This window comes from Cibotium barometz, chromosome 40, assembly GCF_041138505.1.
Source record: "Cibotium barometz isolate CiBa-2024 chromosome 40, ASM4113850v1, whole genome shotgun sequence".
Classification (NCBI taxonomy): domain Eukaryota; kingdom Viridiplantae; phylum Streptophyta; class Polypodiopsida; order Cyatheales; family Cibotiaceae; genus Cibotium; species Cibotium barometz.
The window spans coordinates 19,389,014-19,414,112 of record NC_141085.1 but is presented as its reverse complement, the minus strand read 5'-3'; the positions used below and the strand labels follow the sequence as shown (position 1 = coordinate 19,414,112).

The following is a 25,099-nucleotide window of genomic DNA, read 5'->3' as shown; positions in this document are numbered from 1 at the left end:
CAAATGTATGGAGAGACGCATCGCCATAGCTGTCTTTGTACGAGGCTTTGGTGTATGTGGATTCCCATCCTTTGCTTGCTCGCGACGATGAAGCTTTTTTAATTTGGTCCACAAGCTTAAGAAATGTTTGTTACTAGTGAAAGTGTGGGGGGACAGAAATCTTGGCGACATCTTCACTTCACATCAGCCTTATTATCCATATCAAATCTTACGCTTCTACAGTCTCATCTGTAAAGCGCTTACCCAACACCTTAAAGGCCCATATTGCATCGCTTCTACAGTTGAATGAACATGCAGAGAGTGTAAGGAACGAGACGTCTGCAGCAGCGGCTCTCAGCAAAAGCTTCATTTCTAAACGTCGCATTGATAGATCATAGAATTAAGAGGGCTGCGACGTAGCTGCTATCCGTAACAGTTGCAAGATCCTATGCTGATAACTTAAGTTTCAATTAATGTTTTTTGGGCGGTCGGCTAAGGATTATACGGTTTTTTGGAAAAATGCGTGTGTAGTATTTGGCGTTTAAGCCTTAATTAAGGTTAATAGTATGGAGAAGGGGATTGATTAACACAGGGGTATGATTAATTACTGATAATGACCGAGATTTTGATGAGCACAAAGCGAGAGGCAGGCTGCAGAAACCTAGCTAGCAGCTTGTCCGTAGAAATTCAACGCAGGACGGCAGGCCTTGCACCTTTCCGAGGTGAGATCACTACATTATGATTTGGGGAAAAACCCCATTGCAGGCCTCGGGAACAGTGCCAAGGCTCTCTCTCAGAGTTTCTCTCTTAGTGAGCTCGTGGTTTAGTAGCTTTGACAGTACCTCAAAAGGTTATAACAAGGGCTTGCGTACACGGATGCCTCTACAATAACATTATTATAGGCAAGGTCATCGATTAGGGAAATAATTAAAATAATCTGGGGTGTATATATATATATATATATACATGTATTGGAGGAATGTACAAAATCGAGGTAATGAATATATAATTATTTGGGTGATGTTTACATTTTTATAAAGCCGAGATCATGAGTGTATAATTCTTAGATACCTTAGGGTGATGCGTATATATATTTTTGTAGATATTAGATACATTAGGGTGATAGATGAATATATATATATATATATGTGTGTGTATATACACAATTACAAGGTGATGTGTACATTATTGTGGAATGTACAGTTCATTAGATACATTAGTGTGATGCACATCACCTTAATGTATGTAGTGATTACGTGTGTGTGTGTATATATATATATGTATATGTATATGTATACATTAGTGTAAAATATATACACATCACCTTAATGTATCTAGTAATTATGTATATATATATATAGAGAGAGAGAGAGATACATAATTGTTAATATACAGTAGGGTGATGTCTATATTATTGTGGAACTGAATAGATACATTAGTGTAAATATATATATGTATATTGTGGAATGTACAATTGAATAAATTAAAGGAATGGTAATAAAAGGGGCCATGATGAGACAAGTAGGAAGAGATATGTGCAGGGTTATCGAGAGGACGGGCATGGGCGCGGTGTTGACCGTGAAGCGACAACACGTGGATGTGCATGGGTCCTGGCCCGGGTTAGGGCAGCGTGCTACCAAAGTTGGACGTAATAAGAAGGTTCAAACTCCGAACTTCAACATGGGGAGGCAAAGAAGGAGCCCCACATAACCTTGGGAAAAGTAGGGCCCTAGTCTCACACACTACTGTGTGGTTGCTACTGTCGGAATGCTCCCCTTTTCTGCCTGTTTTTTTCCCCTTTTTTTTAATTGAGAAAACTCTTAATTTCTAGTCTCTTTGTGTGTGTGTGTGTGTGTGAGAGAGAGTGAGTGACGGAGAAAGGATAGAAAGTGGGGCTGTCTCTTCCCTCACCACTTCTGCTGTAGCTTGTAGTTCTTCTCTTGCACTGCTCTCTTTCTCTATCAGAGACATCTTCCTAAAACTCTTTTGTTTCCCTGTCTTTTTACACCCTTCTCTCTCTTGAGAGTAGACTCTCTTTCTCTCTGTGTCTCTCTTACACACACATTCTATCCTAGCTGCTGGACTGTGTAACCTCCCCTCTCTCTCTCTCACACACACACACTCTCTCTCACTCACACACAGACTATCTTAGATCCTATACTGTGCAATCTCTCTCTCTCTCTCTCTCTCTCTCTCTCTCATACACACACAGACTATCTTAGATCCTATACTGTGCAATCTCTCTCTCTCTCTCTCTCTCTCTCTCTCTCACACACACACACCGACTATCTTAGCTCCTATACGGTGCAATCACTCTCACACACACACGCGCAGACAGGCTATCTTAGCTCCTATACTAGTGTGCAACTGTACATTCGTCGGGATTTCAATTCAATTACCTAATTCCTCGGCCTTCTGCCCCCCACCACCCACCACTTGACTCGGCTGATCTATATCGCACTCCTTACCGTTTCTTTCTAATTACGTTTGCTTTTCCTACCTTATAGCCTCTTCTTTTTACCCACGATCATGAATACCCCTCACGCCCACACAAATCTCCAGCCGAGTATAAACTCACCATATCAGTAATTTGGCTACTAATAATTACATATCGAGAGAGAGGGAGATCATGCACTCAGGTGAGCGGTATGGTATGCCACCGGACATGCAGCCGTTCACAACGGCGCCGGTGGGCGGCGGCGGCGGCGGCGCCCGAGGGTCGCCACACCTGTTCGGCCATCCGCAGGGCATAGCCAATTCTGTTACTGATATGTCCGGCCTGCACACGCTAAGAGACCATGGGTTACACCTTCATCAACCATCTCTGCAGCTACACTCGGAACAGTATTCAGCTCACCTTGAACATAATATGCAGCAGCAGCAGCTGCACCAGCTACGTGCACCTGCCCACCAGCAGCAGCAGTTTTTACACCCGGCCTTGGGCGGCGGCCTCCACCATGTGTCCTTCTTCAAGAACCAGAACTCAATCTCCGCCCACCAACAGCAGCTGCGTCCGTCCCACTCTCCACCGGAGACTACGGCCGCCGCTGGCCACCTGCTCATGGCCGGACAGTCTTCCAACTGCAGTCCACCGGACCAATTCAAGCTCTCATACCTTCAGGAGAATGCTCAGGAGGAGAGAGATAGTGTGAATCGATGGCACGCAGACGAAACGGCTGCACTAGTGAGGATACGTTCCGACATGGATTCGAGCTTTCGAGATGCCGCCTCCAAAGATCCCCTCTGGGAAGAAGTCTCGAGGTACTTACTGTTCACCCACCTCTCAATTATTGTAAATCTTGTTATGAGTCGTGTTTATTCTATTGAACGCCGTTAATACACTCTAATGTTTGCTAGTAATGAGCGTACTTAGCTCCTACTTACTGTAATTTAATCATAAAATGTGGTAGATCATCACTGCATCATGTGGTTTACTCTTCCGATAGTACATTCTCTAGAATATGATTAACCATAATCTCCTTTTGTTGAACTCCTCTTAGCACATGTTCTTTGTAAGCGCGTAGCTTTTACGCTCAGACCGCTCAGCTCATCCGTATGCATGGTTACACTCCGAGCTGAATTTGGGGCAAATCAGTCTACGCTTAATGTTGGTTCCTTGTTTTAGTGGCAGACGGTTATAAAGTTAGTAAGGGTAATGCTTAGGACTTTAAAAAGCAGTGATGGGCAGACGGTTATGGAGTTAGTAAGAGTAACGCTTAGGAGTTTAAAAAGCAAACTTTTCTTTGAAATGTACTAATTAATGTATCTGCTAATGTAATGTATTTGTTGATATTCAAACCCCTAACCTATTAAAGGCCCTATCCTTTCTTCTCAAATGCTCATAGAGCATCACAAATTTGTCTCTAACTATAGCCACTCCAATGCCTCAAGTAGATCTCGAAATTCAAACAAACTTAAAGAAAAAAATGTTTTCACAAAATTAGGTCATCTATGAAGACAATTGGACTATCAAGCTTACTAAAGGTATTACCAGACATAGAAAGTTGGAAGCTTTATTTTCCACGAGCTCCCCTAATTTTGTCCAATGGAGCAAGCTATCATTTGAATGTGGCAATTTTTATTTACAAAATGGCAGTGTCTAGAGTTCAAGCTCCCCCACCTCAGGGTGGATTGAGGCAAGATAATCACCATTAAACACTCACCCAATGCCTTCAAATATGAAACTAAAAGCGAAGCTTTCTCCTTATTATAAATGTGCTATAATATTACTAAAATCCTCATCATAATGCCTAATATTGTTATAAAGATAAAAGGAATGGTGTTCTAGAAAACAAAGGGCACTTCATTTGTGACTTTAGAGCCTTTGTAATTTTTAAAAAAATAAGCATATTGGTTGAAAAAAACTATCAAGTATGTAAACGTTTTTGAAAACATAGTCTTCCATTTATGACTAGGGAATTACTCTCACACAAGATATTAGCTATCAAGTATGTAAACAGTTTTGAAAACATAGTCTTCCATGGCTATCAATTAGACACTTTTTGTAAAAAAAAGTTATAATTTTTAAACTTTCACATTAGAAATACCATATATAATAATTTGTGCACACTACAAATGCGAAACAAAAATACTTCTATATGTCTTCAACTATTGGTATGTACCTTCTATTAACTATTGGTATGTACCTTCTATTAACTAAAGACACACTGCTTATAATACATGTCTCCTTGAAGATAAGGCTAAATATTACAACATTTTTATGATATTTCTAGTATTTTTGAAATTTGTATATTTACTAGGTACATTTTTTCTCTCCTAAAACTCTTACCATAAGTATATCTATGCTAACTAAGCACTCTGAAGAAGTGGAGTTTTAGGTTGATTTTCCTTTCTATCTCTTTTTTTAAAAAGAATATTAGACTTGATCCACTCTTGTGGGGTAATGGATATTCCATAATATATCACAGTGTAGATATCTTTGAATTTGTTATATTAACACTCATGTATTCTTAAGATTGTGGAAGAGGTCTCATTTGTTTATGTATATGATCCTTTAAATTAATACTAGTATTGAGTTGGAAAAGCATTTAAACGTATAATTAGTAAAATGGAGCTATAATGCTTTAACACTTTATAGAAATTCAACCCCAAATTTAAATGTTATTGAGAATATCTTGAAACTACATTTTTAGGCTTTTCAACATCAACGTCTAATAGATGTATATTGTGACTTCAAACAAATCTCAAGATTCATGTAAAGTTGAAAAGGAAGAAGCACAAAGTGAATTAATGAAATTAAAGGGATCACTTAAAAACTAATGAATTTTTTTTAAATAGACCTTTCTTCATAGAAGATGTATGTAAAACAAATATCCATGAGTCTTATTGTTGTAAACCAAGATAAGAATTTATCTACTAGGAGCATCCCTTTGTTGTGAGACAAAATACATAAATAAAGACTATCAAGGTCGTGTGCCACAAAGAAAAGAAACACCAAACATCAAACCCTTCTATAAAAAAAAGCCTTTATGTTACCTACTCTGTGTGTGTGTGTGTGTGTGTGTGTGTGTGTGTGTGTGTGTGTGTGTGTGTGAGAGAGAGAGAGAGAGAGAGAGAGAGAGAGAGAGAGAGAGAGAGAGAGAGAGAGAGAGAATAAACACAATTGTTAAGGATTTCAAAGGTCTCCTAAGCAAAAAATAAGAATTAGAACTATATCCTACCTTTCACAAAAGAAGGCTAAAAAATTTATAAATTTGTTAAGGAAAAATGAAATAAATACATAAGTTTGTATTAATAAGAAGAGTATTTTTTTTCAAAGGAAGTAAACATTTCCTTGACTCTTTAGATATATGTGTTTCGATGTTTCAAAATAGTAAACACCCCAAGTCGTTGATAATGTACTTGATCATTTGACGAAGCAATTGTACTCATATAGGTTAAGTGGTCATTATTAGCACATGAATTATAGATTTACTATCTTAGAAACCTAGATGTGTTATAAATAGTTTCAAAGAGAGGGAGGGAGAATGATATTAACATCTATGAGAGGCCATCAAATTTCTATACCAATTAACAAAAAGAAAAAATTTCTATACCAATTAACAAAAAGAAAAAATTCAAAAAGAAAAGTACTTTTTAATCATCTAATAAATCTACAATGCCAGCATCAAATGCATTCACCTCAACTCAGAGTTTTGTTTTTGGTTTGGGTTTTACAAAATCTTGAATGAGGGCACTACCCTCATCTCGTGGCAAACTACCCTCTTTCCTTCCTTTTTTGCGAGCTCCTCAAAATTTGGCTAATTCTACAAGATTTTTCTTAATTGCATTTTGGTCAATTCTTCTATGATCCATATCTTGGTGTCTTTGAGTGCTTTTGAATTTTTAAGAATCTAAATCTTTTGCTATTTGGTACAGTAAGTGAGTTTTTCATGATTTCCTGTACATTGGCATAACTTCAACTTGCCAATCTAAAAATCTCTCCCCTTCTCCATTCATATCTCCATCATATTCCATCCTTCAAGTAAACAACCCACACAAATCTGAAGGGCCATCTTGGACTACCTCAATTCACTTCAACTCTAACTTGTGACTTGATGTGTTCTTTCAAATCTACCTTGACCATTTTTTTAATGTGCTAGTGACCTTGGTGATGATTTTCTGGGTTTTATGATGATTTGTTCTCCAATATCGTGACTCGATCTTTGAGTTCATGAACCCATTCAGTCATGTGATTTTCTCTAGTAAATAGGTGGTTACCTTGTTTTATCAAGTTATGGGGAGGTCTTGGTGCAACTGCCAAAGTAGCCTCGAAACTAAGTTTTTTTTTTTGGCATTTTTCCTTGTTGCATATGAACCAACGTTACTCTTAAAAAACCTTAGAGGATAAGGTTTTTTGCATGAGAGAGAGAGAGATCTATTAAAGACCCAATGGGACTATGAGACTCCCAATGGGACTATGAAACCAAAGTGATACAATAATGTCCATTACATATCTCAACATTGAATCGTAAATAAAATAAAACAAATCAAAACTATTTCATTGGAGTGATACAAAAATGTCCATGGAAATCTTAGAATAGATAATAAAATCTCCCGCATACCTCATAGGATACGAAGTACCAACATGTGTAATGCTCCTCTATCTCAACTTCTCTATTGCACAATCCGCAAATCATCTCCTGCCTGGGACTTTGTATGAGCTCCTTGGGTCTGAAGATGAGCTCAGCTCTTCTTGACTCCACCCACTCTGTGTGTGGTGGTTGGATGAAACCCTTATTCCGCATGGCATGGGACATGTGAACACTTTGTGTGTGGTGGTTGGATGAAACCCTTATTCTGCATGGCATGGGACATGTGAACACTCTGTGTGTGGTGGTTGGATGAAACCCTTATTCCGCATGGCATGGGACATGTGAACACTCAAGTACTCTGGCTACTAGATGAATCCATCCTCAATGAATCTTAGGAAGTTATCTCTATAGAAGTGCAATTTCAATGGATGCTCTGAAGGTGAGGTGTTGGGAGAGAGAGAGAGAGAGAGAGAGAGAGAGAGTACAAATAAATGAGGGCTCCTTTTTAGTGCTTATATTAGAGCTTTATTGAAAAGAAAAAGAAAAATGTGTTAAGCTCGAGTGCTGGTATAAGTTCCACTAGTTTTACATAGCTAGCTGGTGGTTTTTTACCACTTTTTATCGATGCTATTATTGTCGTTAATATCAATGCTTAAAAGATTAAAAAATAAATTGGGGACAAATTGGGCCCCTCAATTTATCCCATTATGTTTATTTTATTTATAGAAATTGGAAATCTTACAAAATGCATAAAGTGAGAGAGAGAATGTGCACATAGAGAACATTCTTACATTTATCATAAAATAGATTAGTTCAAAATCATTAAGATATTTAAGACCATTTATTCCAAGATATTAAGTTATTTAAAAAGTCTCCAACTTAAAGACAAAAAGCAGATGGCCTACTTAGACGGGTTCGTTTTGCCTTTTTGTTCCCTTCTTCTCGTCCTTCTTATTCTCCTTTTAGGATCCTAGGTAGCGGTGTATTCCTAAGAGCTCTGATACATTTAAGGGCATAGGAAATGCCATTGTCCATTGTCCATTGTCCACCAACTCCTCATTTGGGGCCTCATTATCTTACCAACTATGATCTATGTGTGGAAACACGAATTGGATTAAATGCCTTGCATGTCAATCATTTTTTCCATTCAACATATTATGCAACTGATAATATAACAACTTATACTATGCTATATTGATTCAATATTTCCATATTGATTCCTATCAATAATAAAAAACCTCAAAATAACAAACCAAATACATTTAAGTTTTTTGTGTGAGTCTAGCCGTGTGGGTTTGTGACCATCAAGAGAGAGGTCCCAAGTTTAAATCCCCAGAGGAGGCAACATCTAGGCCATCATAACTGTACTACATTTACATGGGAGAATAATCCACCTTTGGGTGGGCACTCAAGTTTCTACTATAAAAGGATTTACTCATGAAAAGAAAGAAGTCATTGCACACATGCATAGATCTCTACATAAGATCTACATAAGCTCTATGCATGACACTTTATATGCATAGTGCTCTACATAAACTTTATGTGTGTAAGATCTAAGATCCATGTCTATGGCAATCTGTAATTCCCTACAATCTAACATCCATTATGTGTAGAGATATATGCATAGTTCTCCTCCTCTATGCATAAAGTCTCTACATAGAATTTTACATAAGCTCTATGGATAAATCTCTCTACATAGTGCTCTAGATAAGCTTTATGTGTAAGCTCTAAGTGTTGAAATATGCAAGTGAATGGGTGTGTGCGGGAACAAGACCTTAGCAAGAGACTGCAAAAGGGAGTCTATAATTAAGTGGGTAGCAACAGAGTGAAAAGGTGAGAGGAATCTATTGATGAGAGAATCAAGGGTAGCATGAGTGAATATAGGGGTGTGGAAAGATTTTAGAAAAAGGTACCCCCAGATGTAGGGGAGGTGGCACAAATCAAGGAGAAATCAATGGGATTAGATGCTTGGCATATTGTGGATGTAAAACCTATAAAGTGAGGCATTGGCCTAATGAGAAATAGCTGGTTTTTTAGTTTCCATGCTTACATTAATCTATTAGTTAATTGTGTACTGATCTCATCTTAATCATCTTCTAATCACCTTGCTAATCATGTTGATTCTTGCATTTGATCCACCATAGCTCATCATCTTGCTTGCATTTCAACTTGGTATTAGAGCCTAGCTTAGGATTCAACTAGTATTCAAGCCTAATCACTCTACTAATCATGATTAGAAGTTAATCCCATTTCTTAACCTCTTGTCAACTATACACTGCACCCCTAGCTGGTGGAGGGGCTTGATCTCCTTCCAGCCTCAACATTAGCCAAATACATTCTAGCCATAGCTGGCCACAAACCCCACGCATCAGCCCATCAAATTAAGACATCAAATTAAGACATCAAACCCCACGCATCAGCCCATCAAATTAAGACATCAAATTCTAGCCATATCCAATTAAGACTGCTCTCAAATTTCGTCGATTTGCACGTGCCAAAATTTTGATGTAATTTGCAGATCTACTCTCTTACAAATGGAATTGGTCTAATTCCTCTTAGCCCCAAGGGTTTTCAAGGGTGCGCTACAAGTCTATCATCTCAGATTTCAAAAAATTTTCAAGGAGAAGTGGAATCAAGCTCTGCATCAAATCTGCAAATGACTTTGGTAAAACAAAAATTAAGCATTCAATGTTTGGTCAAATCCTCTACTAGACTAACTGATAATGATGCCTTTGAAAGGATTTGAGATTATTTGAACTCTAAGGCACCAGATCTGGCCTCCCCATACACTATTTTTTGCACACAAAACATGGGATTATTTTACTAATCAGTGATTAATTAGTACTAATCACTACATTTTGGTGCAATTGATGGTTCAAATCTACCATTGGGTATCTGATACAGATCTCTATCACTTTAGATTGCAATTCGAAGATGGCTTGATATCCCAACCATTCAGTACAAATCAGTTACCCTTGGCTTTATGCAATTTTTGGTGTATTCATGTTTGTAAATCTATTGTAATTATCATTTAACACCAGATTGGAGTTGTAAAAGGATAGAAAATGCCCTTGAATCTTGAATTGGATCAAGGTAAGATCCCCTTCACATCATCACATGAGCACTGCACAAGAAATAACTAAATTTAACGGGGAGCAGTTCCACACATGGCAAACAAAGACCATGTATTTGCTCATGAGGGAGAATCTGTGGGGGCTAGTTGAGGGAAGAGATGAATGTCTAGAGGAGATTGGGGAGAATGAGTGGAAGAGCAAGAATGAGAAAGCATTAGGAGTCATTGGACTTAGATTAAATGATGAAATCATTCACCACATTTCAGGGATACAACGAGCTAAAGATGCATGGGATAAACTTAACAAATTTTTTTGGCACTCAAGCAAAAAATTCAAAGATAAATCAGCTAATGCAATTCTACAAACTTGACATATGAAGGAAAGTGAACCTCTAACCACAAACTTGAACAAATATAAAAGCATTAAGCAACAACTGGCACAGCCATTGGGAAGAAGGTAGAAGATGACGAGGCACTAGCAGTGCTTCTAAAGAGTGTGGACAAAGGAGAGTATGAGAACATTGTGGCAACCTTAAATAATGTACCAAATTTGAAGTTGCATTAAGATAGAAGGAGCTCTACTAGAGAAAGAGAACAAGGTCAAAGAGAAGAAAGGGTTGGACCCAATAACTGGAGAGGAGAAAGCATTCTACACCTGAGGAGGCCTTGCACGAGGTCAAGGATGAGGAAAGGCAAGGAAGGAGAAAGGACCGTCACTTGCAACCACAATTGTGGGAAGCCAGGGCATATGGTTAGAAACTGCTACAACAAACTAAATGAAGAAGGATCGACATCGGCAAATTTCATGGAGACTCCTAAGGAAGAGTACTCAGGACATCGTTTCTAAGAGAGAAAGAGAAAGAAACCCCACAACCCAATGTAACTTTCCCCAATAGAGTAAAACCACCTTTGAGCCACCGATGATATAGGCCATGTGGTAAATGTATGTGTAAGCACTTTAGTCAAGGTCACGAGCACTTGTAGTAGTAGCCTTGGACACATAGGGAGAGAGTGTCAAGGACTATGAGTTAGGGACTTGAGGCACTAGTTGTGGGCTACGAAGTAAGAGGGAAACTTGGTATAGGGTCCAGGTGTGCGAGAGTTATTCACTTGAGGGGAGGTGTTGAAATATGCAAGTGAATGGGTGTGTGGGAACAAGCCCTTAGTAGCAAGAGACTGTAAAAGGGAGTCTCTAATTAAGTGAGTAGTAGCAGTGAAAAGATGAGAGGAATCTAATGAAAAGGTGCCCCCAAATGTAGGGGAGGTGGCACAAATCAAGGAAAAATCAGTGGAATTAGATGCTTAGCATCTTGTGGATGCAAAACCTATAAATTGAGGCATTGGCCTAATAAGAAATTGTTGGTTTTTGAGTATCCATGCCTACATTAAGATATTAGTTAATTATGTAATAATCTTATCTTAATAATCTTCTAATCACCTTGCTAATCATATTTATCCTTGCATTTGATCCACCATATCTCATCATCTTGCTTGCATTTCAACTCTAAGATCTATGTCTAGTACGTGTAATGCTCTACATAAGCTCTAACATCCATAATGTGTAGAGCTATATACATATTGCTCCACAAAGCTATAGGCATTAGCTCTAAGATCCATGCATAGTGCTCTACATAGAGCTCTATAAAGATATGCATCAGCTCTAAGATCCATACATAGTGCTCTACATAAAGCTCTTTAAATACATGCATAAGCTCTACGTAGATCCATCCATATGCATAGTGCTCTACATAAGCTCTTTATATGAAAATGCTCTATGTAGATATGGCCATATGCATAGGTCTCTACATAAGCTCTATGTAGATCCATATGTATAGTGTTGTACTGAAGCTCTTTATATGACAAAGCTCTATGTAGATCTAATATATGCATAATGCTCTACATAATCTCTTTATATGTATAAGCTCTCACGCATAGATCTATATTATGATGAAATTTACAAAATCCTAATCAATGGCTATTGAAGCTAATGCTAATCACACTAACTAAATTAATCGAATCGTATGGAGGATGGAGGATGAAGCCTAATCAACAACATAATAATAATCCTAATGACTTAATCAAGCTTGACTCCAACAGAATTAGGTTACAAGATGGAAACTTGTACTCATAGAGAGGCTTGAGGAGTGCTTGTTTCCATTGCTTGGAAATGACCCTTGTTATATGAGGAGGTTACACCTATTACAAATATGCTCATGTGGGATAATGTCCAACTGTGATGTGGCTGCATGCTCTTGATCCTAGTCCTCTACTCATACCCTTCCCTCAATGGCACCACAAATTTCAACACCCCCCCTTGGTGCCATGAAGTATCAGCTACTTCAAGGTGGTTGGATGTGAATTAAAAAAATATCCATCACTTCCCCTTAGTGCAACATGCTACTTAAGGTGGTCATGTGTGGTGTGGTAATACAAGATGTCATCACCCCCCTAAGTGCATAAATTGCTACTCTGACGTGGTTAGGTGTGATAAGAAAAAAACACAATACTAGGTCCACTCATCGGTGACCTTTTACAATCGTGGGCTAAGGTGGTGAGGTTTGTCATTGTAGCTTTGGTTTATAAGAGACACTCGTTTGAAGATCTTCTCTTTGCTTGATAAAGCCTCCACGTATTTTACCTTATGGTTGTGCCTGAGCTTGTTGCAATGTCCACATTTAGGCTTTTGTTTGATCCTACATTCACTTTTTAAGTGCCCTTTTTTCCGTAGTTGTAGCATTCTTTTTTCCCTTGTTGGAGTAGAAGGCTTGTTCCCTTTATGTACTTTGTACATTTTTTAACCACTTCACTTCTTCAAGTAGTGATGAAATACAACCCTCAAATGTTACTTCAAGTAAATTCTTTAGAGTGGTCACTAGTGTACCATATTCCTCTGGCATGATTTTTTATGAGTATGGCAAGTGCATCCTTTTCACCTATCTTTGCATCCAACTAGATCATGATACTTTTCATTTTGCTTATTAGTGACTAATGAAATTCCATTTTTGAGCCATAAAATTCTATTTTCAAATGGATCTCCTTATTTTTCGCCTTGGAACCAAATATTAAATTTAATACATCCCATGCTTTTTTTGGTAGTGGTTTTGGAATCAATGTGATGAATTAGATTAGTACCCAAGTGCAATCCAATTAACGATAATGCTTGTTCATCTTTCTCAATTCAATCCTCAGTTGGAGTAGTGGGTCCGTTCTTCTTAATTAATTTCCAAAGCTTCTTGTTCATGAGGAGATATTTCATTTGTATGGCCTAGGTGTGAAATCCATCCCCAGAGAACTTCTCAACATTCGTGATAGTTCCTACCGATGCCATTGCAAAGGTCTTACCGAAGTTTGACTCTTGGCAGTGTCTAATTACTTACGAATTTGGCAGTTAGAGATGCTTAAACAATTCTCTGTGTTAACCAAAGTGTCCAATGATGTGATTTTATATTAAAGTAATGCTAATATACCACATACATTCTCAACAAGTGGGGCCCCACCCTTCTTACACATTCTCAACAAGTGGGGCTGTGCCCCCTGAGTCCCACACATTCCATGAAATACCTCAAACCTTTTGCCACATGCACAAGCCTATAGAATTGAAGCTACATGATAATACACATGATCACAAGACATGTACTTCCTCCCACGAATGTTTCAAAAAAGGTGTCAGTTATATGAAGAGGAGTGGCCATGGAGTTGGACCAAGAAACTCCCAAATCTAGCCAATGCAAATAGTTTGTGTAACTAATTGGCATGTACAAAATGTAAGAGGTGCTATTGCACCACAAGTAAGCACCGACCCTTTTCTAAAACACAAGTTGTACTACCTACTTATTACCTCTTGGACCATGATGAATTGCTACTTATGTTTCAAGATGGCTTGTAGCCTAAAGATTGCACTCACATAGGCTAAGGCTAAGCACATTGGCCTCCATGATTATTGTGTGTGCTTGGGTCATGACACCACACCGCTCCTATAAGCTCTAGAATATCCCTCTCCCACTCCATTCCTTAACCTGGAAGATCCACTATATGAAGGTTACAAAAAGAAAACTCCTAACATTATAAAATTTAAAAGTGGGAGCATAGACTTATATGCATAGGATTTATAAATAAGTTGTGCACATGGCGCGATGTGTATAGCATAGCATGAATCTTATGAATAGCTTATGCATATGGAGCTTACAAAGGTTATGCATAGAGATAAGCTATAGGCATATATCACTTTGTATAAGCTATAGGGTTATATCACTTTGTATAAGCTATAGGGTTATATCACTTTGCATAAGCTATAGGCTTATATCACTTTGCATGATCTTTATGCTTTATGATTTTATAAGTAGAGTTACTTTATGAGCTTATACATGGATCCTATAACGATCTATGCTCTTACATATAAAGCTATGTGCATAGGATCTATGCATAAGATGATCTACACACAGGTCTATGCATAAATCAATCTACACATAGCTCTATGCATAAACCTTATTCATATAGCTATGTGCATATAAGGATTTATGCATAGCTCTTCTATGCGTAAACCTTATTCATAGAGCTATATGCATGGAGCTTATAGAGCTTATGCATAAGCTAATGCACATGGCTCTATGCATAAGCTATATGTCTATGTATGCACCTGAGAGCATGAAGCTCTATGTAGAGCTTATTCATATATGCATGAGGTATACTCATGATTATAGAATATATCTCTACGTAGAGATTATTCATATAGCTCTTGCATAGTGTCATGAATTTAACAAAAAATAAATAAATCCCAACGCACACAAAGGTGCCATAGTGTAAAGTTAATGACCATGTACTCACAAAAATGGGAACAATATAGTCCCTTGCATTATGGGAGGGAAACGAAATTGCAAGGTTCAATTTCGGGACTAACCTCTGGCCATTAATGACAGCCTCCTATTGCGGGGAATCTAGGGCTTCAACCTTGCACATCACTCCAATGTTGACTTTCCAAATGGGTGACAACCTCCTATTTGCGGGGAACCTAGGGCTTCAACCATGCACATCACTACAATGGTGACTTTCCAAGTGGGTGAGGAGAAAATGGGAAGGAGCTATAAAAGAGATCAATGCCTTGTGTGTTTGCAAGATGGGGGAGATGGAGAAACTTAACTAATGAGAGAGAGAGAGGGAGAGAGGACCAGAGCATGCACAAGAAATATAGTAATAAAACAAAAGCAGTGCACCAAGAGAGAGAGAGAGAGAGGATGAGAGGAAGAGAACATGCATAAGAAAAACACTAAGAAAACACACAACATTCCACAAGCATGTAATAAGAGAGATAGCATACATGGAAGGGATTAATCCCAAGAGCGAGATGAAGAAATCATTGGCATCCTTGTTCTTTTGTATCATCGAGTCTGCAAGTAGTTGCAGCTAATGGATGATTGTCGACATCTATATCTTTTTGATAGTGATGATTATGAACAGTGGCCTACCCTTAGGAAATAACAAATGAACAATTCATGAGTCCTACGAACCTCACCACTGCTAATTTCTAAACAAAGGATGAGTAGGAGAAGCCCAATGATGATATGATGATGATGATGATGACAATGATGATGTGGATGAAAAGGACTCCTAGTGGATCTAAGATAGTTGAAGTCTCCACAAGAACCCAATTAGGCCCTCCTACCTGTTGAAATATGCAAGCGAATGGGTGTGTGCGGGAACAAGACCTTAGCTAGATATTATAAAAGGGAGTCTTAATTGAGTGCATAGTTGTGAAAAGGTGAGAAGAATCTACTAGATGAGAGAATAAAGGGTAGCATGAGTGAATATAGGGGTGTGGAAAGATTCTAGGAAAAGATGCTAGGAGAGGTGGCACAAATCAAGGAGAAATCAGGTGGGAGTGGGTGCTTGGCACCTTGTGGATGTAAAAGCTATAAATTGAGGCATTGGCCTAATGAGGATTTGTTGGTTATGCTATTAGGTTAATTGTGCACTAATTTTACTTTAATCACTTTCTAATTGCTTGCTAATCATCATGTTGATTCTTGCTTGCTTTAATCACTTTCTAATCTTGCTTTAATCACTTTCTAATTGCTTGCTAATCATCATGTTGATTCTTGCATTTGATCCACCATAGCCCATCACATTGCTACAAATTCAACTTGGTATTAGAGCTTAGCTTAGCATTCAGCTACTGTTTTAAGCCTAATCACCTTCTTAATAGGTGCTAATAGCCTTATAAGCCATTTTTCACTTTTTGCAATACCCACATTGGGTGGAGCTTAGATCTCTCCCTTCACACAGCTCCATTGCCTACAAAATTCACGTACCCTCTTGCCAACATCTTGGTACCTAGGCATGCCACCTCAGTACCTCAAACTGTCGATGAATGTAGCCAGGAAGCATCGATTTATTGGTGCCTTTTTTTCTATGAAAAATTACGAAATCTCCATCACACCTTTGAATTGGAACCATTGGAGCTAGCCCAAGGGGTTTTTAGGTGTGCTGAACACGCTCGTGGCCTCATAATTTTGAAATTCATCAAGTAGAAGCTATATCAAGCTCTGGATCAAATCTGCAAGTGACTTTGGTAAAACAGAGATTAAACATTCATTATTTGGTCAAATCTTATGTTTTTGGGCTTGATCCTCTAGTAGACTAACTGCTACTGATGCCCTTGAAAGGATTTGAGCGCATATGAACTCTTATGCACCAGATCTGGCCCCCCGTATAGTCTATTTTTTGCACAAAAATAGGGAATTAAGCTCACTAATTAGTGATTAATTAGCACTAATCACTAACGTTTGGTGCAATTGATGGTTCAAACTTACCATTGGGTATCTGATATAGAACTTTATCACTTCATATGTAGTTTGAAGTTGGTTTGATGTCCCAACCATCCAGTACAAAACCAACTATCCTTGGCTTTATGCAATTTTTTGGTGTATTCATGCTTGTAAACTTGTTGTTGTAATCATCATTAAACACCAAATTGGAGTTGTAAAAGGGTAAACACTGCCCTTGAATCTTGAATTAGATCAAGAGGTATGACCCGCTTCACATCATCATGAGCATTGCACAAGAAGTAGCTAAATTCAACGGGGAGCAACATGGCAAACAAAAACCATGTACTTGCTCGTGCGGAAGAATCTATGGGGGCTAGTTGAGGGAAGAGATGAATGTCCAGAGAAGCATGGGAAGGATGAGTGGAAGAATAGAAATGAGAAAGAATTAGGGCTCATTGCACTTAGCTTAAATGATGAAATCATTCACCACATTGTGGGGATACAAGAAGCTAAAGATGCATGGGATGAACTTAACAAATTATTTGGCACTCAAGCAAAGAATTCAAAGATAAATCTGCTAATGCGATTCTACAAACTTGACATGAAGGAAAGCGAACCTCTAACCACACACTTGAACAAATACAAAAGCATCAAACAATAACTTGCAACCATTGGGAAGAAAGTAGAAGATGACGAGACACTAGCAGTGCTTCTAAAGAGTGTGGACAAGGGAGAGTATGAGATTATTGTGGCAACCTTAAAGAATGTACCAGATTTGAAGTTGCATAAGATCTCCAAAAGATAGAAGGAGCTCTACTAGAGCAAGATAATAAGGTCAACGAGAAGAAAGGATTGGACCCAACAACTGGAGAGGAGAAAGCACTCTACACCCGAGGAGGCCTCGCATGAGGACAAGGACAAGGAAGAGGCATGGGAGGAGGAAGGACCTTAACTTGCCACAATTGTGGGAAGCCAGGATGCATGGCTAGAGGACTACTCTACAACAAACCAAATGAAGAAGGATCGGCATCAAAACTTCATGGAGACTCCTATGGTAGAGGAGTCAGAACATCTTCTCTGACAGAGAAAGAGAGAAACCCCACAACCCAATGTAACATGCCCCAATAGAGTAAAACCGCCTCCTTTGAGCCACCGATAATGTAGGCCATGTGGTAGATGTATGTGTGAGCACTTTAGTCAAAGTTACGAGCAGTTGTAGAAGCCTTGGACAAATAGAGAGAGAGTGTGTCAAGGACTATGAGTTAGGGACTTGAGGCACTGGTCCACGTGTGCTAGAATTATTCACTTGAGGGGAGGTGTTGAAATATGCAAGTGAATGGGTGTGTGCGGCAACAAGCCCTTAGCTAGAGATTGTAAAAGGGAGTCCGTAATTGAGTGGGTAGCAGTGAAAAGGTGAGAAGAATCTACGAGAGAATCAAGGGTAGCATGAGTGAATATAGGGGTGTGGAAAGATTCTAGGAGAAGATTCCCCTAGATGTAGGGGATGTGGCACAAATCAAGGAGAACTCAGGCGGGAGTCACTGCTTGGCACCTTGTGGATGTAAAAGCTATAAATTGAGGCATTAGCCTAATGAGAATTTGCTGGTTTTTGAGTATCCATGCCTACATTATGCTATTAGATTAATTTTGCACTAATCTTGCTTTAATAACTTTCTAATTGCTTGCTAATCTTGTTGATTCTTGCATTTGATCCACCATAGCCCATTACATTGCTATAAATTCAACTTACCGGAGTTGATTCTAGCACGCAGGTACCTGCATGTAATATGCATCTTTGACAGATAGTTCTTCAAAGTAGGAAAGAAATGAAAATCTATTTAGATTCAAAAATACATGTAAAGCTATGTAATAAAAGAGGGGATCGAATAACACGAGTGTGTCTCATGCAATAGAGCACAATGGTGGGGTGGATACACCCGCATAAAGAACATCATCAAGTGTTCTTCAACTTTCATACACGATGCCCATGTGTGGTGACAATAATGTACATTTTTTCTCCTAAGTGCTTCATCATCTTTGGCATAGACAACCCTATTACATGGTTCTCCTAACAATCGTGGGGGATGTTCACTCCAACTGGCCCAAGAGCTACTTTGTGGAGTCATATAATGGCTTGTAACTCGTTTCCTTGACTTTTTTATAATTTATACATTCACATTGTAGCATTGTAATATTCATTTTAATTATTTATCATTGTAGCAATGCACTAGTTTCGCTCTATTAGCATTGTAATATTCATTTTAATTATTTATCATTGTAGCGATGCACTAGTTTCCCTCTATTAGCATTAGTGAGCTTTTGCAAAATGTTCTTAGTCCTAAGCTTTCAAGCAAGCTCACTCTTCATTTTTTGAGGGCCCAATTGTGGACTATCCATGCATCCATAGAACTTGTTCAAAATCAATATCTACTATATTTGAAATGCTATTCAAGTATCTTGTAAGATCATTGTGTATTTCTCCTATAGAAAGTGTGGATATCTTTCTATGAATACTCTATGTTTCATATGTCTTGAGTTGATTCACCTTACGGTTCTTGGGGTTCTACAATTAGAGATTTGACTCAAAACACTTGTAGGAAATTGCCATGCATCTCAAGTCCTCTTTGCATCGGAAAATTCATGAAGAGAAATAAAAAATGTCAAGAGAGTGTTCTCTTCTTAGGTTCAAATGTGACTTTGGAAGAGCTATGCCCAAGGTGGTAAGGTACGTAGTGTACGGCATGCTATCAGTACGTACGGAACGTACTTCTGTACGAAACAAATTTTAAGGTACGTAAACAGTACGTACCATTTGTAAACAATCCTAGAAACCTGAATATTTTGTAGACATAGCAACCAAAATACTTAAAATAAAGACTGAACCTCATTACTTAAAGTTTAAATCAATTATTAGTTACCAAGCCCATTACACAATACCTCATTGTAACAGTCATAGTGATATAAGCAAGAACCATGAAAGTCATTGATGATAAAAGAGAGTACAAATAGTGAATCTCTTATCTTGTAGAGCCTATCCAAGACCAAGAATATGTAGGCAAACCTGGTCTTGGAGGGTCTCACCATATCCAAAGGGCTATGGCTCCGAAAGATGGCAAGAGCCTGATGCTTCTTGCGGAAGAAGGTTGTGATCTTTACAGCATCTGCAACAATGGGCTACACCCAAACAAGCTTCCCAATGTCTTCCATAAGTAAATCAAGACAATGGGCAGCACATGGAGTCCACACTATATGTGGAAACTCTGCCTCGACCATTTGACCCATTGCCTTGCAGTTAGAGGCGTTGTCGGTCACCACCTACACAACATTGTCCTCCCCAACCTCAAGGATAGCCTGTCGAATGTGGCCATAAATGAACTCCCCTGTGATCCTGTCGCCTACACTCCCTGCATCCACGGCACGCAAGAAATAGGTGCCCAAGCAAGATGACACAAGGATATTGATTATGTGCCTCTTGCGAATGTCTGCCCACCCATTTGAAATAATAGTGCATCCAAACTCCTGCCAACCTGCTTTCACAGGAGTGAGTGCCTTGTCTATCAAGGCCTTCTGCTCATCCAACATGGATGTACGCATCTTCGTATACTCAAGACCTGTCCATGTCTCAGTAGGCCCTACCTGCACAATTGCTTTCACCATTCTTTTCCATTGGTCTATCCTTAACACATTGAAGGATATATTACACTCAATAAGAGTACGACAGATCTCCATTTCTGCCACCCTTTGCCGCTCCTTTACCCAAGCTTGTGAATGAGATACATTAACGCACAGTGGATTGCTTTGATGCCTCCTCTGTACCTCTCACATCTTGTGGCAGGAGGTCCTCATCATCAGCAATACGTGCCCTCTTCTTGCCTGTGGTGGATTGGGCTGAAGCCGAAAGACTTTCACCCTCATCTACTGTACCTGGACCTGTAACATCTCTAATAAAAGCATCATGGAGAGCATCTTTCATACTTTCACCACCTCTAACACTGCTTGCACCACCCATTGCAGGAAAATTCTCCGTAATCAATTGGTGTTCCCTCACAGCTTGTGGTATTTTATCACATGGACCATATTGATTGGTGCACCCGATACCTGTCATGTGCTTGATGACGCGAGTTATGGTGCTAGTGTACTGCTCCCCGCAATACTTGCATGCCCATAGCCGAGTACCTGACCCTTGCTGAGAAGGGGTGTTAACAACCCTCAAGACATTGGTGTGGATTGCCCAGATCGGGTTAGTCTTGCGCGGCATGATGAAGCCTGGCCGTGAGAGAGAGCGAAGAAGAGCGAAGAAGTTACTCTGCAGAGTTTTGCAGGTACACACGATTGTGCAAATATTCACAAATGCCCAAAATTTGGTCGCTTATCCACAAGCGCATGGTCGCCACACACGTTTCGCCACGCCACACCATTTATTATTTTTTTAATGTTTCCGTACGGATCCGTACAGTACGGTACCGTACCATACCGTACGACTGTACCGTATTGTACAGATCCGTAGGTACGTACAACATCAACCTTGGCTATGCCTAAAACCTTGTTTAAGTAAAGATATACGATGCTAGTTTTCTTCTCTTAATTGATATATCTATCTACAATATAGAAAAATAATTTCTATTTGACAAAATAATGAGAGAGCCCTTGACCCATGCAGATAATGGGGCATATCATGTTTCTCTCTTGTGTGTTGTGTTGAGTCCACTCAAATATCCATGTGCTCCTCCAATAGGTTTGGCTCTTGACCTATATCTTCATATAACCTATGTGATGAGGAGAAGAGCCTTCGGCCACATGTTTCCAAATCACACATGATAAGTCCCACTAGGCTCGAGCATAATGGTTTGAGCTTAGAACTTTCAAAAGGCAAGGCCTTGGGTTCAGACCCTAGGGACATGACACCCCCTCGTAAAGGAGGTAGGTTCATTGCGCACTCTAGCATGTGTCTTGTGCAACTGGGCATGATGATTGCCACACCATGATCACTCCTCAAGCTTAGTCACTTTGGTTCTATGACTAGGTTTTGTGGGCATCTTCATTGTTCAAAGACATGGTCTCCATCATGGTGCTCTAACAAGTGGAATAATGTTGTTCTCTCTAGTTAACCAAGAGGATTACATAGGTCATGTCCCAACAACTTTCCCAGTACTAAAATTTTTGGCAATTACATGGAAGTGGTTACCCTTTGTGGCACTTGGGTGTGTGTAATACACACTTTCACTCAAGTCTCCCTTGATCACGTAAAAGGCATGTGCAATTTATTCTTTTCTAAGTTGATGTGTCAAGTATTATTTCATCTTGATTAAGCCCTCCTTAGTCATCATGTGAAAAATGATCTTTTTATATAGTCACTTAAAAGGTGGAAGCATGTTACCTTGACGCATGTCTTAAGTTAAATGGTCTTTGTGTATAGTCACTTAAAAGGTGGAAGCATGTTACCTTAGAACCATGTCCTAATGGATATGTGGATGTTCTAGGTGAGATGATCTAAGAAGACTAATTTGATTATTCATATGAGAGAGAGAGAGAGAGAGAGAGAGAGATGGTATTATGTAAAAACAATTAGTGATGCTAAGTGCTTTTAAGTAAAATATTCGTCTATAAACCCCATTACGAGTGGTTTGGCAATGATAGGAACTAAATTTTACAAAATAAGCTATGAATGTAAAGATGTGTGAAGGGCAAGATTTCATTGTGCTATGCATTATAAGAAAAGGAAGCTGCCGGCCAGGGGCGACTTGTCTGCCGATAAGGCAAATGGGTTTCCATGATGAAACCCAAGATAAACCTTACAAAATTAAAGGAAGCTGTGTAGGCAATAAACACTGTTAAATTCAATGAGTTTAATTGTTGAATAGAAGTCATGGGCGTTGGAAACTTCGTTTCAAAAGCATTCTAAATTGGATGAAAACGGGCATGTTGTTTTGACAGGAGGCTTCGAGAGAGGGGCTACCAAAGAAGTCCCCAGAAGTGCAGGGAGAAGTTTGAAAACATCCACAAGTATACGATGGCAAAAGATGGTAAGAGCGACCGTTAATTTTTTCTATGAAATGGAAGCCATGAAAACAATTAATATGCTAATGATGCTAACGATAATAATGATGATAATGATTATAACGATAATAGCGCGAAATCAGCAGGTGGTGATGGTGCAGAAAATAATGCAGGAGGCTCAAGTACTATTCGAAGGCAACAGCTTGAATTCTCGTCTGATTTCTCGTCGGAAGGTGGCCATGCAGGCAACGTGCATGACGGCGGCCATGCAGGCAACGTTCGTACCAATGAGTACAATGACGATGAGCATGAAGAAAGCATTGACAAGAAGAAAAGGAAAATTGGCAGCTGGGCGCCGTCTAAGAGTTTCTTTGAAAGGCTAACGAGGCAGATAATGGAGAAGCAGGAGGGGCTGCACAGGACCTTCTTGGAGACGATAGAGAGGAAGGATAGGGAGAGGATGATGAGAGAGGAAGCTTACAGAAAGCAAGAGTCTGCAAGGCTTAACAGAGAGCAAGAGATTAGGGCACAGGAGGTGGCCATCACAGCCGCCCGAGATTCTGCCCTAATTGCCTTTCTCGAAAAGGCAACCGGCCATAGCCTGTCGCTTCCTAAAGTGGCAATCCCCCCTCTCTCTACTCCTGGGCCTGGCGCTGCTAATGCAGCTCTCATGCAACCCTCTGAAGCCCAATTAGATGAAATAGAGAATAGCTCCGACCTTAACACCAAAAGATGGCCCAAAGTTGAAGTCCACGCATTGATCCGATTGCGTAGTGGCATGGAGCCCCGTTTCAGAGAGGCTGGCCCTAAAGCTCACCTCTGGCAAGAGATCTCTGCCTCCATGGCCTGCTTGGGCTTCATCCGCAGCCCCAAACGATGCAAGGAAAAGTGGGAGAATATCAATAAATACTTCAAAAAGACCAAGGATAGCAGCAAAAAGCGGCCGGAAAATGCCAAAACTTGCCCTTATTTCCATCAGCTGGATACCCTATATCAACGTGGGATCTTGACCTCCTCTTCCACTGCTGGTGATAAGCTCCATGGCAAGGCTGATAATCTTCTTGAGTACAACACAGAAGAAAATGAGGCAGGTTTCAACATGCAGAATGACGATAATAATACAGAGAATATGCAGGTGGGAGCAGCTGATAGCGAAATTAGCAATGCTGCAGAATCAGCTGAATTGGCCATCAAATTCCATCATGCAGACCATGAGCAAGGCAAGCCTAAAGAGATTAATAATGATCAAGTGAGTATGTTGGAGGCATCTCGGAGCTCTATTTTTCCTTCTGATCCTTATAATAGCATCAACATGAATCAAAATCAAAGCTCAGCTACAGACACAGTAGTAATCTCTCAGCAGATGGACAAGTTTCTGCATCATCATCATCATCATCATCATGAGAGCATTACTCCTATAGGTGCTAAGAAATCCATGCAAGTTGAGATGTTTGTGAAAGACATATTGGACCTTCAACAGCAGCAGCATCAGAAGTTAGTTGATGAATATGACAGAATGGAGCAAGCCCATGAGCTCAGAGAGTTGGACAGAGTACAGCAAATTAAGGCTTCCCATCCTCATACAAATACGCATGATAATGCCACACTTATGGCCCTTGTGCATAAATTAGCTGGAAATTCTTCCGACCTTACCATGTCTGCACCATCTAGCATGGAGTGATCAACAGCTTTTCCATCACAGTGACTGCCACTTCTTCTTCTAATTCCCCTTCAAATTGCATGGTGATATTGTGACATTATATTATTCTAATGTACACTAATGTCTTGTAATAAACTGCAGCCCACATTTAAAATTTTCCTGCTCTTTGAATAAATTAAAGCTTGCGTGCCTTCATTGTCTGTCCTCTCGAGATATGTTAGGATGACTTTTCTGTCTATAATTATCCTTACAAAATCACCTTCATGAAAAATCGATGCGACTGCAGGCTGAGGCTCATCAAGTAGTCATGGCAGAACTGTCTGAATAAATCGCGTTCAATATGCGATTAGAAGGTGAAGAGGCGCAGGCCTAAGCTGGATTAGATCACTGTGTTGTGTCTGGAGCCTCCTTTCGAGTCAATATGAGCGGGTTGTCCCCTAGTTCCAAAAAGTATAGGGAATTATCAGAGTTTTAAGAGGGGTTTAAAGAAAAATTAGTTCTTCTATGGTAGAGAGATACATATTTACCATGAGCTTACATTAGTCGTAGCGCCTGTCTACTTTTTGTAGGGAAACGAGGAGCCGCAGTGTCCAGA

At 39.4% G+C, this 25,099-nt stretch overlaps 1 protein-coding gene across 2 annotated transcripts; it reads left to right on the top strand.

The window, feature by feature from the left end:
* Positions 1-1,760: 1,760 nt before the first annotated feature.
* Positions 1,761-24,704, top strand: LOC147615285 (uncharacterized). 2 transcript variants are annotated; one of them, XM_086779363.1, is made up of 3 exons: positions 1,761-3,240; positions 22,782-22,870; positions 22,988-24,704. In XM_086779363.1, the coding sequence occupies exons 1-3, from the start codon at positions 2,609-2,611 to the stop codon at positions 24,523-24,525; spliced, it is 2,259 nt and encodes a 752-aa protein (XP_086635489.1). In that variant the 5' UTR covers positions 1,761-2,608; the 3' UTR covers positions 24,526-24,704. The 2 variants fall into 2 exon arrangements, with proteins under 2 accessions (XP_086635489.1, XP_086635490.1); XM_086779364.1 differs by having other exon boundaries at positions 1,764-3,240; positions 22,991-24,704.
* Positions 24,705-25,099: the final 395 nt, after the last annotated feature.

Bases quoted from the DNA above. Each gene is read 5' to 3' on its own strand.
- LOC147615285 (XM_086779363.1), top strand. From the start codon at position 2,609: ATGCACTCAGGTGAGCGGTATGGTATGCCACCGGACATGCAGCCGTTC. The intron at 3,241-22,781 runs GTACTTACTGTT...TTGTTTTGACAG, and splicing joins CTCTGGGAAGAAGTCTCGAG to GAGGCTTCGAGAGAGGGGCT. The intron at 22,871-22,987 runs GTAAGAGCGACC...GCGCGAAATCAG, and splicing joins GTATACGATGGCAAAAGATG to CAGGTGGTGATGGTGCAGAA.